Source organism: Callorhinus ursinus, unplaced genomic scaffold (genome assembly GCF_003265705.2).
Source record: "Callorhinus ursinus isolate GAN/ISIS: 27379988/994484 unplaced genomic scaffold, GSC_fseal_2.0 scaffold68, whole genome shotgun sequence".
Lineage (NCBI taxonomy): Eukaryota > Metazoa > Chordata > Mammalia > Carnivora > Otariidae > Callorhinus > Callorhinus ursinus.
Genome location: NW_027397130.1, coordinates 3,282,052 through 3,297,497, shown reverse-complemented (window position 1 = coordinate 3,297,497; position 15,446 = coordinate 3,282,052). Strand labels below are relative to the sequence as shown.

The window sequence follows — 15,446 nt, the reverse complement described above, 5'->3', positions numbered from 1 at the left end:
GTCCCAAGTCCTCCGACCTTCCTCACTTCACCTGTGTCTTAAAAACTCACAGCCCCAACATCAGTGACATTTATCAAGGAAGTGGGTCGGGAAGCCCAGCCAGGCAAAGTCAGAAAAGACTCGGGCCTTCCAGCCTATGTCCAGCAGGAGCCCAGTTCCAGAGAAACGTGTCACATTCTTTTGCTAGATGTTTTATAGTGGGAGAAACACAGCAGCGCAAAAGGGATCCTCACTGGGTTCCTTCCTAGCAGGTGTATTAGAGTCTGTGAGAGAAGTCTGATGGCCCTGGAAGGGCCATCACAGCACCCCACATCCTCCTGAGGGGACAGGGAACTTCAGGAGAGGGGTGCTGTGGGCTGCTGGTGGGGCCCTTCTTGGCTCCAGTCCTGGCTGACCTGTCCTAAACCCTCTACCTTTGCCCTGGAGCATGGAGAAGAGGCCCAGGGGTGCAGACAAGCAGCGTTTGTGCGAAGTTTCGAGAGAAGACTTCAAAGCTCCCTGGAGAAGGGGAATAAAAGGTCAAGGGACAGAAGCCATCGGGCCAGGTGGGCGTCCTTGCTAACCCCGGAGGACAGAGCCCAGCGCCCAGGACCCAGGGCAGGCGTGGCAGAATGTAGGGTGCCACTTGGGTCAGGAAGTAAGATAATCATTTGCGGAAGTCTTTAAAGGCATGACAACTTCTGAGAGTTGCTCATAAAAAGCAACATTTTACCTTTGCGTCCTTTGACCAAGGACTTGGAAACGCTTAAAAACTTGTCTTACCAACTGTCAGAACTTAATTCCAATCTCCTCCACCACTGGAAATGAAGTTAACTATGGGACTCTGCTCTGTGTGATCAGATTTGGTGATTCCGAGAAAGGAAATTGGTTTAATTAAAGTAAGTTAATAATTACAACTTCAAAGTGCTGCATGGCCAAAGAATTTTCCTGAAGGGAAAAACGAGCAAGTCACATGAAGTGGAGACGGTCTGATGTGAGGCTGAGGACAAACGAGCAGGCTCGTGTCCTTTCCTGCAGAATTGGGGCAGATGCGTCCCTGGAGGCCTGCCCTCACCCACACAGCCCTGTAATTCTCTGCAGTGGAGACAGATTCTTTTCCAGGAACTTGGAGAAGTGGATTTAATGCACGAAGTTGACGAAGAAGGAAGAAAAGGAGGTGGCCTGGGAGTTCCTGACGGGCAGGTCCACTTCAGACTCGCTGTTTTGTTCCCAGAGGGAGCACAGTGCTTGACACATAGTAGGAGCTCAAGAAACATTTATTGAATGGAAGAATAAACAGAAAGAGGAGAAAGGAAGGTCGGATGGAAGAAGGGCAAGGCCGGGTTACAAAGGAGGGGTCCCAGCTTAGGATGCCTGCAGGGACCAGCTCCCACCACCAGATGGCAGCGCACACACGGGTCCAGGCCCCGCCAGGACCAGGCCCCTTTCCCAGCTCTGAGGACTCCGGGCTCCGCCGCTCCAGGCACCCCTGGGCTGAACTCCCTGAATCAGGCACACACCTCGGAGTTTTGAAAAGGAAAAAAAAAAAAAAAAAGCAAAACTAAACACCAAAGAAAAGTGCAGTCCTCTGGTTTTTATAAAATTCGAGTCCTGATGGAGCTGAAAACCTGTCCACGTCTGGGCCTTGCCAGTTTGAGTTTCGTAAATTTAAACGAACTCTATTCCTTCGTATTTCACGTTGCCGATCTTGGTCTCTGGCAGTAGGAAGCGCCCGTCCAGCGTGAAGGCCATGATGTAGGTGGCGATCCGGCCCCTGTCCTCCTCAGACTTGAGGGCCACGATGATCTGGTCGTCAGTGTTGGGGATGAACTTGAAGGAGGAGAAGCCGTGTGTGGGGACCACGTCCCCCACGCGGCTGACGGAGATGTCGCCAAAGTCCTGGGCGGCGCTCAGGAGCAGGTTGGTGCCCTTGCGCTCGTCATCCTTCTCACTGTACTGCTCGTGGCTGGCCCGGCGCGGCAGGAAGAACCATCGCTGCAGCGTGTCGCTCCAGCAGGCAGACTCGTGAATGAGGTAGCCTGGGGACACACGACAGACCCACAGGTCACCAGACCACCCGGTGGGCCCCGCCCCACCCCGCCGCCGACTGGGTGCGGGCAGGACCGAGCGCCTGCAGGGCCTCCTTCCCCGCACGGGCTTCCCGCTGCCGATGCCGCGAGGTGGCCGGTCCTGTCCACCGGGGCGGCGTCCCCGTTCGATCCTCTGTCCTACGGGCCTCTCCACCTGTCCTCGTTCTCGATTACCCAGGGCGACAAAGACCACACAGGCCGTCCCGGCCCTGGCACCCCATCTCTGGTCACCTGCGGCCGGGAGTTCTGTCTGCATTTCCGCTTCCTTGGTGCTAAGGAACACGGAGGGCGGGGCCGGGGGAAGGGAGCGAGATAAACAAGCGGGTCTGGTTGGTGAGGCAGAGATCGGGCTCAGGGGAGAGGCTGCCTTGAAGTTGAAAAGGAAGTAGCATACCCCCTATCTGGAGGGCGAAGCAACGTCCTCAGCGTCATGCTCCCCAAGCCCAGAGCTGCCTGGCCGCTCCGAGCACCACGACTCCCCACCACAAACCCCGACAACTCCTGGAAGGCGAGGCGAAGAGCCCAAGCCCTGTCCACCTTGCTTCTACTGGGTCAGGGGCGAGGCCCAGGCCCTGCCCTCAGGGAACAGCCAGAGAGCTCAGGCAGGAGGGGGCTGCAGTCTGAGACGGCGGGAGGCAATGTGTCGGGGCGAGTGAAGGAAGAGCAAATGGCTCACTTGTCCCCAGAAGCCACTGGCCTGCTGGGAGCAGCCATCACAGACAGAAATCATCAAAACTGAGCCCGAAACGACACTGCTGTGGTTTGAAGCAAACGCTCGGAGGAAGCGCACGCGCAGCACACCATCATCTGTCCGATGACCCCCCAGGCGGGGCCAGTCCCTTACCTGGAGGCTGGATCCCTGCTGCGGCCCGCAGAGCGTTATAGCTGGACACCCAGTTCTCGTGGTCCACGCTGCCTCTGCTGCCCACCACCTTCACCCACTCTGGGTTTTCGTTCATCACTTCCCCCGTGCTGGTGGTCCACTCCTTGCCCAGGCCACCCACATACAGATGCTCGTCCTTCACAGCCAGCCACTCGGCTTTGAAGCCTGGGGACAAGGAGACAAGGGGGCGTGCCTGAGATGACAGCCACCCCTCGGCTCCCCAGGTTCCTGTGGGGTCCAGCAGCCTTGGGCATCAGAGGTCACCCATGATGGGTCTCCCGTGAGGCAATGATGAGAGGGCGGGGGGCAGGACAGCCTGGCTCTGGGCTCCATTCTCAGAGGGTCAGCAGCTGGGCACCTCCCTCCGCCTTCTATTCCCCCCCCCCACCCTCTAGGACCGGTCACATTCTCTTTGGCCACTCGATCCAGGAACCCTCTGCTGGAACAGCCTTTCCCAAACTGATTCAAATGGCTCCTGCTGCTGGCACCTCACCTAAGCCCCCACTCCCAAAGGCCCAGCCGGCCACTTGTCAATCTCCTCTGATCCCCAAGCTCTGTTTCTCAAGCTGTATGCCCCAACCTCAGGATCACCTCCAACCCAGGGCAAGAGGAAGCACTTGGGGTTATTATTACGGCAGAGAGCAGTTCCTCACAACCGTGCCTGGCGCCCACTGAGAGCAGGGGAAGCGCCAGTAGCCGGAGCTAAGAGGGGCTGGCGGGGGCTCAGACAGTCTGCTCCGATCAGTGCATTTATCGTCTTAGGTTTATTTGCTGTGAGCCCAATTTGAAGGCTGCAGTGCACTCAGGCTGGGTGGGATGCTATCCCCCTGCACCCTGTGTTCTAAATTGTGCTTGCTTTCCCAGATGTTTTGCAAGCTTCTTGCTGGTCCTGAGGACCCAGAGCTGCAGCCTGCCTCGAGAAATGACAGCAGCCTGCAGAATGCTTCTCTGCAGGTGGCTCCGGAGGGACCTGCTGAGTTCCTGTGGTCCCAGGGGCCTCGCCAGCTTCCCCGGGTCACTTTTGAGAAAAGACCCTCTCCATTATCAGGCCTTCCATCCTTTCTGATGACCCGACCACAGGACAACCCAAGGCTCTGCTTTCTTCCTGATCCAACGGGGAAGAACAGAACTACAATGGCCGCCCATAAATGCTGACAGACTAAGGCAGGAAGTGGGCAAACAGTATCTTCTCTGAAACTTGGTCCAGATAGCGCCCTGCCCATTGCCCCAGGCTTGGGCAAGCACTGAAGGGGTTTTCTCACTGCGGGGAGGGCTGGCAGACAGCGTGTGTCCCCCAGGCCCAGCTAGTGGCTTTTCTGATCTGAGAGAGGCCTGCAGCATTTAGCTTCCTGGAGGGTGCAGACACCCCCACCCCCCCGGGGAGCGGGGGCAAGCACGGAGGCTTTTGTCAGCTCCCCGCAACCACGTCCAGTGCCTCCCTGCCCCTTCCGAGTGGCTCCCCCTTGGAGCTCTGTGCTCCCCGCTGCCTGAAAGCCGTAACTCCTTTCCAGCACACGGCAGAGCAGTGGGTCACAGAGGATTTCCAAGCTCGGATCCCACTCGGGTGGTCACTGCCACTCACGCACAGACCCTCCTGCTGCTGTGTTTTCAAAAAGGAGTGCTGAACTGACTACGTTTACCTTTTCAATAAAGTCTCAGTTCAAAATGGGAGCAATCTGACACCATGGCTTTAAAGGTAAGACACTTGGGGGCTGTCATTCCCGCGTGCTCTGAAGACACCTTTGAAGATATAAGAAGGGACTCGTTCCCAGGAGCGCCGAGAGCAGCAGTGGACAGAGCCCACAAACTTGTCCTGGAAAGGACCCGCTTCCCGGCCAGTCTTCTAGGAACAAGCTCCTACTGTAGAGACGACTGGTGTGAGGCTGGCCCTGGGGTGGGGCGGCCATGGGTCAGAAGCAGGAGGGAGTGGCTCTACCTGGTGGTCCCTCCTCCTGGTCGTGTGAATGCTTTACCACACATGTGTGCAAACCAAACTGGCAGACAGTCAACCCAAACCCGTCCCCCAACACCCCGGCCAAAGCCGGGAGACGGAGAGGGCCCGACTTACCTTTTCCCACGGTTCCATCGCCATCGGAGAGAATCACCCACGGCACGGCTTTGGTGCCCTCGATCTGGTAGATGACCCCTGTCCGGTCGTCCACAGAGTAGAGTCTCCCGTTGAAGACGATCAGCTCAGACAGCTCCATGCCCCGCCCCTTTTCAGCTAGGTGGGACTCCAGGACCCCGTGGCCTTTGTCCCACTCCACGGCCACCTTGTCCCCACTGTCTGACAGGGTCAAGTAGCCCTTCTTCAGGTAACTGAACCAGGTATTTTCCTCTTGGGCTCTAGATTCTGTGTCCAAGTCAGCAATAACCGCGATTCGGTACCGAGTCCCGCCCGGCGTCCTCTGGGGGGCAGACAGGGGGTAGGTGTCATTGTACTGGTCAGCAGGTGCCTGGCTGAGCCTCCAGTTGTGGGCGTTGGGTGCGGGGGGCCTGCCTGGGGGTGGGCGGTGGGAGTACAGCAGCCAGAGGACGGCAGCGCCCACAAAGGACGGCAGGATCACTTTCCAGCGGGGGCGGAAGCGGGGGTCTGCTGCCTTGGTCATGGACGCCAGCACCGGAAGGCCCCCCACACTTATCCGGAGGGAGTGCATAGGCTCATTCCATTCCAGGTGGTTGGAGGGCTGGACGGGCATCAGACTGAAGGGCAGGCGGGACCTGGGCACCCAGACAGAGAGGACAGGGGTCAGCGACCTGCAAAGCACAGTGGCTTTCTAATTACTTGAAGGTGCAGCACGGCCTGAAGGCTGCCTTACCCAGAATGGCATGGCCACTACTTTGTGGCCATTATTACCTCCTTGGCTTAATTAAACCTTGATTCTAGCAATATCTTTATTTACTCTTACTCAGCAGAATGAGAAGTCTTTCCAAAGCAAAATTATTCCATCTCCTCTGTCTCAAATGGCAAGATAGAAAGCTCAGTGAGGGCAAGTTCTGCGTAGGCTGGTGCTTTACCAGCTCAGAAAGAGGGAGCAGCTGCAGGTGAGGGAGGGAGTGGGTCTGGACAGGACTGGGGTCTGGACAGGACAGGGCAGCAGAGAGGGTCCAGATGTGTACGCTCATCAAATGTCACCTCATTTGAGAAGCTCTCCCTGAGGGCTCTGCTCCCAACAGCACCCCCATTTATCACCTTCCTCAGCATCTGCCACCCCTGCAACATCACGCTACGTAGCTATCGGTGCGCTCAACTGTGTCCTGTGCTCCTAGGACAGTGCACAGAGCAGATGCATGGTCACCCAGTGAGTCCTGACTTCCTCCTGGGCTAAGTTTCTGTAATACTAATATAAGTATAAAACAGATTTAAGCTAAATGGAAATACTTCTGTTCTTGACAAAGTCTGTCCTCTGGCGCCCTTCTATTAATGCAGTGTCTGGCTGGCCCTCACGGCCTGGAGCCCAGCATCAGCACACCGGCCCCCAAGGACGGCTGGCCTCACCTGGGCCTAGCTTGGCCTGGGCCCCTGGCCCCGCTCCCGAGGTGCAGCACCACAGCTGGGCGGCGGTGGCTGGGAAGTTCAGTTTTGCACCACCTGCCCCCCACTCACGTCCCCAGCGTAGACCACGCAGCCTGGTCGGCGTGGCCACAGCGGCGCCAGGCCAGCATTTGTCTCAGGGCAGCTGCCAAGCTGGGGGAGCAGAATCAGCAGAGCATCAGCCCTGGGCTGCGGCTCTCAGGCTCTGGCTTGAGCTGTCACTCAGTCTGTCCAGGCCTAAGACAGTCCCCTGGCTGGACCACGGGGGCATTTCTGCCTCCTGCCAACCAACAGCGGGACGTCAGGGGCAGACGCTCCTCTCACTGCCAGGCGGCTGGCGAGGACCAGGCAGCTCCACACCACCCAGGCCCCTCCCCTGCACCCCAGTCCATGCAGCTTGCCTGTGGGGGCCACTGAGGAGCTCCTGTCCACACCACAGGCCGCTGGCACCGAGGGTGGAAAAACATGGCAACGGTTCCACGTGGACGCCAGCCCTTCCCTTCTCTTGCTTTTGGACAGATGTTTAGGTTTTGACCATAGGGTCAGGTGCTGAAAAGGGCCCTCTAAGGAGCGAGCAAGGCACCAGGAGGGTGCCATGACTGGGGGTCGGGGGGCAGGCTCGGGAAGCTCTCCCGCTTCTCACCTCAGGTGCTGGTCCCAGGCTCCCTTCCTGGGCGAGGGCTCCCTCCTTCCCAGGAAGTGGCTCCGTTGTGGTCACAGAGCTGGTGGCTGAGCCTTCTCGGCTGGGAAACAGGGGTTCCAGCCGCTGCCCCTCCTCTGCTGCGCCCAACCCCAGGCCTTCACAAACCACAGCTGGGCCCAAGCCACCCGGCGTCCATCTCCCGCATGACGTGGCCACTGAGCTCTCAACTCCTACATCTCACCTCCTATTCCAAATTCTGCCTGGATTCCTAACGCATTCAGAAGTTACGATTGCCAAGTAAGTCTTACTCCCTCTCCCCACACCTCCTCACCCCCAACTCCTCCCTCAGGAATAGTGCTGGTGATGGGGGAGCCTCCACATTTGCAGGTGCCCAGGGGCAAAACTTTCACTGAAACCCTGGGAGATGCCCTTTTCTGTGCGAGATTATACTGCGACCAAAAATTCTGAACCACGAGCACCTTGAGGACCCTAGGCATGCCCCCCCCACCCCCGTCCTTCCACAGCAGCTGCTCTGACAGCAGGCCTGTCGATTCGGTCACCCCCTCTCCACCGCACCCACCTGCTGCCACGCCCCTCCCTGCCGACCTACTTGCCCCCCAACAGCCAGCGACCCCTGCTATCCACGCAAGCAGATCAAACCACGTCTATAGGAGTAAACCCTCGCCACTATGGGGCCCCTGCCGGGACCTCGCCCCTCTGAGCCGGCTCCTCTGCGGCAGACCACCCCTGCGGCCCTCATGCACCCCTGTCCGGCTGCCTCACTTTCTTTTCTGGATGTCCCTCAGGAAGACTTGGCTGCTCGCTCGGGGCCGACCCCCACGTGCCTGCTCACTCCCCAGCATGGCAGCCTGCTCCTTCTCTTCACCGCCCTCTGCAACTTACGTAACTACTTCAGCTCTGCCTTAGCGCCACAGGGCAGGGACTGGTCCACTGCGAGCTTACTCCCCAGGGGCCCACGGCGGGGCCAACAGTGGAAACTCCGCACACCTTTGCCGAAGGTATGACAAATACGCCCACACCTTCAACAGCCCGTCAGCTCCAGCCCCGGGCCCCACCCCGGGGACTGCAAATCCACAGCCCTGCATCTGGACCCCCCCCCGGCTGTCACACCGAGTGGTAGCCTGGTGTCACCATTGTGATGTGTCGTCCTACTGACCCTGGTCTGCCCCCTCTCCATTCCTGAGTCGTCATCCTGCCACTGGTCATCTCGTCACAACTCCTGCCCGCTGGCTTCCCACAGATGATGTGGGGACCGAGGGTGGAGCCCCTAGGGTCACACCTCCCGTGCATCAGGCTGACTGGCCCTGGTCCAGGCGCTCCGGGGAAAAAGAGCCCCCCATCCTGCTGCTTGGGGACAGTTCAGCTATGCCTGCTTTTCTGGTTCCTTCACCTTCTACATACCTGTCCAAATCTGCCACCCGAGTGGCCATCTGATCTCCAGATTATACTCTCAGGTATGCTGAAAGCACCCAATAAATATTGTAGATGAGTGATTATCCGCGAGTGAACAGAGAACCACCCCCAACCCGACACCTTGGTCCATTCCCATCCCTCACCACCGTGAAGAGCAATGGTGAAGCCCCGATTCTGAATAAATGGAGAGAGAACCCCTCCCAACCCTGTGACACCTTGGTCCCTCCCTGGCCCTCCTCACCCTGGAAGAGCAACCAGCCCTCGGTCCCTCCAGGATGCTCCGTGTCCCACAGCTAAACCTCCTGCCAGCAGGGACTATGCGACTGCACAGTGACACCCCCCAGGTCCTCTTCCTCCTCTCTCCTCAGCCCCCGAGGCTGCGGGTCCTTCCCTGCCACCCACCTCTTCTGACTCTTCCCTGAGATGATCTCCGTCGCCAGGGGCACAACCACTACACAGTGAGGGCTCCCCATGCCTTCCTAGCCCGCATCTGTCCCCTGAGTTCCGGGCCCAGCAGGCCCAGCTGCGGAGCCTCCTCGTCTGCCTGCAGGCACCCGAACAGGCTCCCTCCGGGATTTACTGGCCACTCGAGGGCACTCCCAGACCTCAGAAGGCATCCCAGGGAACAGCTGGGTCACGTTCTTGCCTCCTCATAACCCAGCAGGTGCCAGGAGCCCTTACTGGTCTGGTCTGTACCCCGGCTCCGGATTTGGGTCCCACCTCACCGTGGCCTCCTGGCGAGTTAGACCATCCGGGTCCATCCGGCACTAGGCCATTCACCGGCTGCTCCAGCTGTATCTCTGGGCCTCAGCTCCTTCGCATGTGAGTTGTGACAGAACAGCGCCGACTTCCCAGAGCCGCGCAGCCAGCTGAGTCAGATGCTGCAGGACGCGGCACAGATGGCCTGCTCTTGTCGCCTGCTACCCTCATCACGTCACTAGCACCTCTGCCCACCTGCCCGGAGGGCCCAGCTTTGTAAGTAAACCCGAGGAGAAGGGGCTGGCCCATCCTGTAAGCACTGAGCATGGCAGCAATGTGAAGGACTCTACAGCCCGCGAAGCTGAACATATGGACTACCTGTCCCTCCACAGAAAAAGTGTGCAGGTCCCTGGTCTAGACCCTCTCAAATCCATTCTCTGCACAACTGATAGAATGATTTTTCTAAAAAGTGAATCTGGATCAAAGTTCTTTGCCAGATCCCAAAGCTGTCCCACTAAAGGACAAACTCCTCAGCTCCCCCCGCCCCGCCCCCCTGTGCTGGGCTTTTTACAATTCCGTAGCTCACAGCCAAGCCCCTGTGCGTGATGCTTCTCCCACCTGGGAAGACGATCTCTCTGACCACACAGAACCATCCGGAAGTCCCTGGCTGTGCCACCATAGTGATACTTCTGCTGTCCCTTTCCCCTCCTGCCCTGTATCTATGGTGAAGGACTCCCTCCCCGACCAGTGAGCTTCCCTCCTGTGGATACCCAAAGGTGTCCAGGCCTCACCCCTAAACCTGAGTGTCCCCTTATATGTCTATAAAGACTTTGCAGATGTGACTTAATTAAGGATCTTGAGATGGGAAGATGATCCAGGGGAGCCCTAGATGCAACCCTGAGTGTCCTTATAAAAGGAAAGCAGAGGGACATTAGACCATGACAGAAGAGGCCAAGTGACCAGGAAGGACGAGAGGGGAGTGATGTGGTCACAGCCCAGAAGGGCCTGGAGCCCCCAGAAGCTGGAAGAGACAAAGACAGATTGTCCCCTAGAGTCTTCGGAGGGAGCACAACCCTGCTGACTCCTTGATTTCAGCCCAGTGACATGAATAGTGGATCTCTGGCCTCGGCACTATGACAGAACACATGTGTGTGGTCTCCAGCCTCCATGTTTGTGGGAACTTGCCACGGCAGCCCTGGGAACAAACGCACCTCCTCACACACTGTCCTTTGTGCCCCCTCTTCTGGGACGGGGCTCTGTCACAGTGCGGACCGCACCGTACTGTCACCATCAGCCCTGCTCGACTCTGAGCTCCTGGAGGGCAGGGGCTCTGTCTTGTTAGGTTGGTTCCCAAGACCTAACCAACAGGCAGAGCACCGGGGGCTCCGTCACCTTTTGTTAATAAGAGAATGACCACTTCCAGTGGTAGTGGAACTCTGCCTTCCAGAAAATCATATTTGCCACTGGAATCATCTCTCTTTGCATCAATACCCAACCTTGATCTTCATCCCTCCGTTAAGATCCTACAAATTACTTTCATTTCGTAGAATAAAATCAGATGCCTTTCCATTTGTTCTCCACAACCCCAGGCTGGCTCACACCCAGATGACGGTGAGCTGCCTGTCTTGTGCAGAACGAGAGCTTGTGTTTTTATATAAAAACAAAAACAAAACCAATCCCCCGCCCCCAAACTTCCAGCCATGAGCACCAACTGAAATGTACCAGTGAAGGTGAGTGCCAAATGGACAAAGCTGCTCCCAGAAGAGGGGCCCGTGTGAAGCTCTGCCCTTGCCCACACCCCCGAAAGCTCTAAGCAGTTTAAATACTTGCTGCATTGTGACAAGAAGGTGGTCGGTCCCACCACCTGCAGCCTAATGGGCTGACTTTGTATCTCCAGAAAAATTAGAACCAAGCTGCTATGGTAAAACGTCACGGGTTCTTTGGCTGGCCACACCCACCTGTCCAGGTGGGCCTGCAACCAGGTCTCTCCCATTCAGAATCCCCCGGGGACTGCACCCCTGCTGGCTTCCTTTCTCCTGCGCAAGCCACACTGCAGGGCAAGGTCCCTGGAAAGAGTCACCCAGAGGAACCACCACCACCCAGGCTGCTCCAGGCCCAACTGCCTTCCCCACCCCCTCTTTTTCAGACAGGTGTTAAGAATGGCTCACCGACACCCCTACATTTCTGGTTTCTTTCACTAGTACTTCCTTACAACACAGGCCTGAAACAGCAAGGTGTAACCCTGTGTCTTTCCACTCCCAAGCGGGTGCCTGGACTCCAAGGGGACTGGCACTGCCAGGGAGACGCTCCTGTCCTGGCCCTTGGAGGGAGCGGCCACCCCTACCTTCTCGGGCCATCCTTAGACCCACCACAGGACTCTACAGAAGGCTCGAATGAAAGGTGGCAGCCATTCCCGACACAGCCCACAGCCTAGAGGCTCTCCTTCTCCTCTTCCTTCAGGTATGTGGCAGGTGGCAGAACAAACAGGTTTAACTGCAGCTGCTAGAGCAAAACTCCTCCCTTTCAGGATCTAGGAGGGGCAGGAAGCAAGAGCGCAGCACTGAGATAAGGAGGCCTCCTCTGCCTCCCCCCTCAGACTGTGCCTGGGCCCCTCCGGCCCCCCCTGTCCCGCACAGCGGCTGCCCCCCCCCTTCCCCACCGCGGTCTGTGAACTGAACGGTCCTCCAGAGCTCATGTCCAGACGGCAGGCAGGTCACAGTCCCCACTCTGCTTTCTGCCTACGTGCACTTCCTGGCTGGAGAGCAAAGAGCTCAGCCATTGACCCTGCGCTCGTCAGAGTGACACAGAGTGACACAGAGGCCCTGGGCTTCAGAGTCTCCAAGAGTGTGGGTGTGTCTCAGGGGAGCGAACATCAAACACCCACTGCGGGCCAGGCTCTGAGAAAACGTTACCCAATTCAAGGCCTTCTCCCGCTTTGGACTCACCAAGGCTGTATTGTACTTGAAAATTTCATTTTGAATTTGGACGGGGGTGAGAAGCAGAAGGAAACCAGGAAGGAACAAGTCACACTAGCCAAGTCTGTCCTTCAGGGACTAACTGAGGTCCTCCTCCCAGACAGCAGTTTCCTTAACGGCTGAGACTCCACACCTCCCACCCCCTTACTCTGCATACAGCAGGTACTCATGACCGCTTCCTGAAGCAAGTTGAACGCAGCTCAGGATACCTTCTTTTTCAGCTGTGTTTTGTTTATAAGCTAAGCACCTGAGAGAAGTGGGGTTTCTATTACTGCTGTGAGCACTCTGCGCAGATGCGGCGGCCTGACACCACACACTCACAGCCCTGCAGGACGGAAGTCTGATGGGCCCCACTGGGCTAAAATCAGGGGCTCCCACAGAGAACCCTCCTCCTGGACGGCTCCTGCTTCTAGAAGTGTGGGCGTTGCTTGACTTGCAGCCCCTCTTCACCTTCCAAGCAGCAACATCGCGTCCTGCGTCTTTCTGCTACCCCCACCCCTGCTCTTCTGCCTCCGTTTTCTACTTCCACTAGCCATGATTACACTGGGCCCACCTAGATAATCCAGGATGCACTTCCTAGTTCAAGGTCAGCTGATGAGGACCCTTCCTTCCATCTGCCCCCCCCTTGCCATGTCACATACTTGCAGGTTCTGGGGGTTAGGACGTGGACATCTTGGGGGGGCTGTTATTCTGCCAACCACAGAATGGAGACAGGGAAAGGATGTCCAGCTTTCCCAGGGGCTGGACCGCCCACGCACAGCTCCATCCACAGCGTGGGCGGCACAGCTCCAGAGCCCGGCACTGTTTGCACTTATTACATCACAGGAGGGCTGTGTGTGAAGTTGTAGCGTCAAGATTATACATCAGGGGGACTTTCAGCAAAAAGTTACCCTTCCAGTCGAAAGCCACGTCCCAAACAACACTCCCCATTATCAGGGTTGTTTTCCAGAGAGCGTGAAAATAAGGGGATGCAATAAAAATTCCACCATCCACCCAAATCAGTGGGGTTGCACCTGCCCGAACCCATCCTCTGTCCTGTTTTCCCCAGGGCCGAGCCCACGCACACAGCCCGGCAGGACCCCCTGCAGCCATTCTGGATGCACTGGGATCTGACACTTCCACACTGTCACTCAGGGTCTGCGTGATGCCTCGTTCCCCACGGCATGTCCCCGGGTGAACATGGACGCAGCGGCACTCTGCTTGGGAACCCCAAGCTGTGAGTTCCAGGTAATGACTGCACTTGTTACCGATGAACAAGCAGGAGTCAAAAGAAACATGGACAAAAAGAAAAACTGAACATCTTCCCAGATTTCCCTATTATCAGGATGTTTTTGTCTAAATAATTGTCTTGGTCTCATGAGAAGGAAAATCCACATTAAAGTCCTAAAGCCACAGTCCAGAGTATTAGTGAAAGGAAACGAGCACTTGTTAAATTTTCCCTCCAGTGTCCCAGGTACCATTCCACAAAGGTCTACACGATACAGAAATGACATCCCTGTCACGGTGCTGATCCATTTCAGGACGCTGGACTGCTGTCTCAGATCTGAGATGCTGTTTTTGAAAGAGGAAACACTCAGGTATCTGCATAGCGACTCCAGACGGCTGCCGTGAGGGTCTTAAGACTCAGATGAAAGGGGCTGGGTACTTGTGAGCCTGCCCAAGCCCACCCCAGAAGCCACACACAGGGAATGGGGGGGGGCACGCCACAAAAGGGAGGCCTGCTCCTGTCACACTCCAGGTCTGTCCGCATCACCTCTGTGGCTCAGGAAGCAGGGCAGATGAGGTGCACAGTTGCACCAACTGCTGAAACCAACACATCCACTACCTGGCTGTGGCCGTGGAAGTGTGGCAGGAACCACAGATACGGTACAGTTTTAGGGGGAAGAAGGCTTTAGCTACAGAAGGCATCAAATGCTCAGATGGACACCTTGACTGAGGGACCATAGGGGACACAAAGTGGCTCCTATACACTTGCAAGTCTAGGACTTTCTCCACCGCCCTGGGGCGTAACACGACTTCTATGATCAGGTCCAGTGAGCACACCAAGACTGCTCAGTCTCCAGGCCACCGCCTGAACAAACGCACGCTTCACGGGCGTCCTTCCCCCTCCCCCACCCCACCCCGCCCAGGGTGAGACACCCGCCCCAGTCCAGAGGGGAGAAGACTGGCCCGTCAATGTATCTTTCAGTGGGGCCCTGGGGGCCAGAATAGAAGGCTGATTGAGGCCGTCAGGGAGGGGCCCTGGGACGCCGCTGGCCGCTGAGCCCTCAGGTCCAGGCTGGACTGTCCTGCTCAGAGGCCTGTGGGGTGGGGCTGGGAGCTCGCGGCGGGGTGGGGGTGGGGGGAATCTGTCCCATAGAGCTCCAAAAAGGGAGAGGAAGGAGAGGCTGCAGCACCTGCTTCCTCTTCACGGACCCTCCTGTGACCCTATGCTTTTGCCAAGTTTTGGTCCTTACACTGAGGAGCCAGCAAGACGCAGCTGCCATCAGCAGACGCATGGTCCCAAACCTATGCTTTGTGGAAAACGTGCTAGGGAAAGCCGTCAAGCATGCGCTCTGGGGCAACAGTGACAAGGGAGGCTGGTGTGCTAAGAGACGGTGGTTTCCCGGGGACACTAAGGTGCCTGGGAGAAAGCTGGACCTGGCAGACAGGAGAGTGACTGTGAGTCCCGGGGGCCCGCCAAGCCTGGAGACACACGGGGCAAAGGGAAGGCACCAAGCAACAGGGATGGCGGAGGAGGCGCCACAACCCAGGGACGAGGGCATCAGGCCAGATGGAGGAGCAGGAGGAGGGTGGACGGTCGGGGTGCCACAGGAAGGAAAGTGAGGCCTGGGTTGGGGGAGGCTGGCCTGCTGCAGGTGTGACAAAGTACCAGACTGAGAGGGGAGGGCTCCCTAATGGGAGAGAGACCCGGCGTCATAGAAGGGGTACTAAAATCATGGTGGGGGGTGGGCAGGAAGGGACTGGACTCTGGGACAGCTGTCCCAGTGAGCCAGGAAAAGGAGTCCTCCAGGGTCCAAAGTTGTCCCATGCTAGTCGGAGGGGGGAGGTGTCCCACGCTAGTCGGAGGGGGGAGGTGTCCCACGCTAGTCAGAGGAGTGGGAGTCCCACGCTAGTCAGAGGGGGGAGGTGTCCCACGCTAGTCGGAGGGGGGAGGTGTCCCACGCTAGTCGGAGGGGGGAGGTGTCCCACGCTAGTCGGAGGGGGG

General features: G+C 57.6%; 1 protein-coding gene across 4 annotated transcripts in view; it reads right to left on the bottom strand.

Annotated features, from left to right (window-relative positions):
* Window positions 1-15,446, bottom strand: part of LOC112814440 (soluble calcium-activated nucleotidase 1) — a 30,985-nt gene that overhangs the window by 14,925 nt on the left and 614 nt on the right. Inside the window, exons 1-4 of one of the 4 annotated variants that reach the window (XM_025860002.2) lie at window positions 11,222-11,776; window positions 5,021-5,673; window positions 2,914-3,117; window positions 1,239-2,018 (exon numbers count right to left, since the gene is read on the bottom strand). In XM_025860002.2, the coding sequence (XP_025715787.1) occupies window positions 1,648-2,018; window positions 2,914-3,117; window positions 5,021-5,673; window positions 11,222-11,256 (1,263 nt within the window). In that variant the 5' untranslated portion in view covers window positions 11,257-11,776 and the 3' untranslated portion in view covers window positions 1,239-1,647. Of the gene's footprint in view, window positions 1-1,238; window positions 2,019-2,913; window positions 3,118-5,020; window positions 5,674-7,130; window positions 7,589-11,221; window positions 11,779-15,446 lie in introns of those variants that run through there. The other 3 variants (XM_073886033.1, XM_073886035.1, XM_073886034.1) reach the window with 3 other exon arrangements.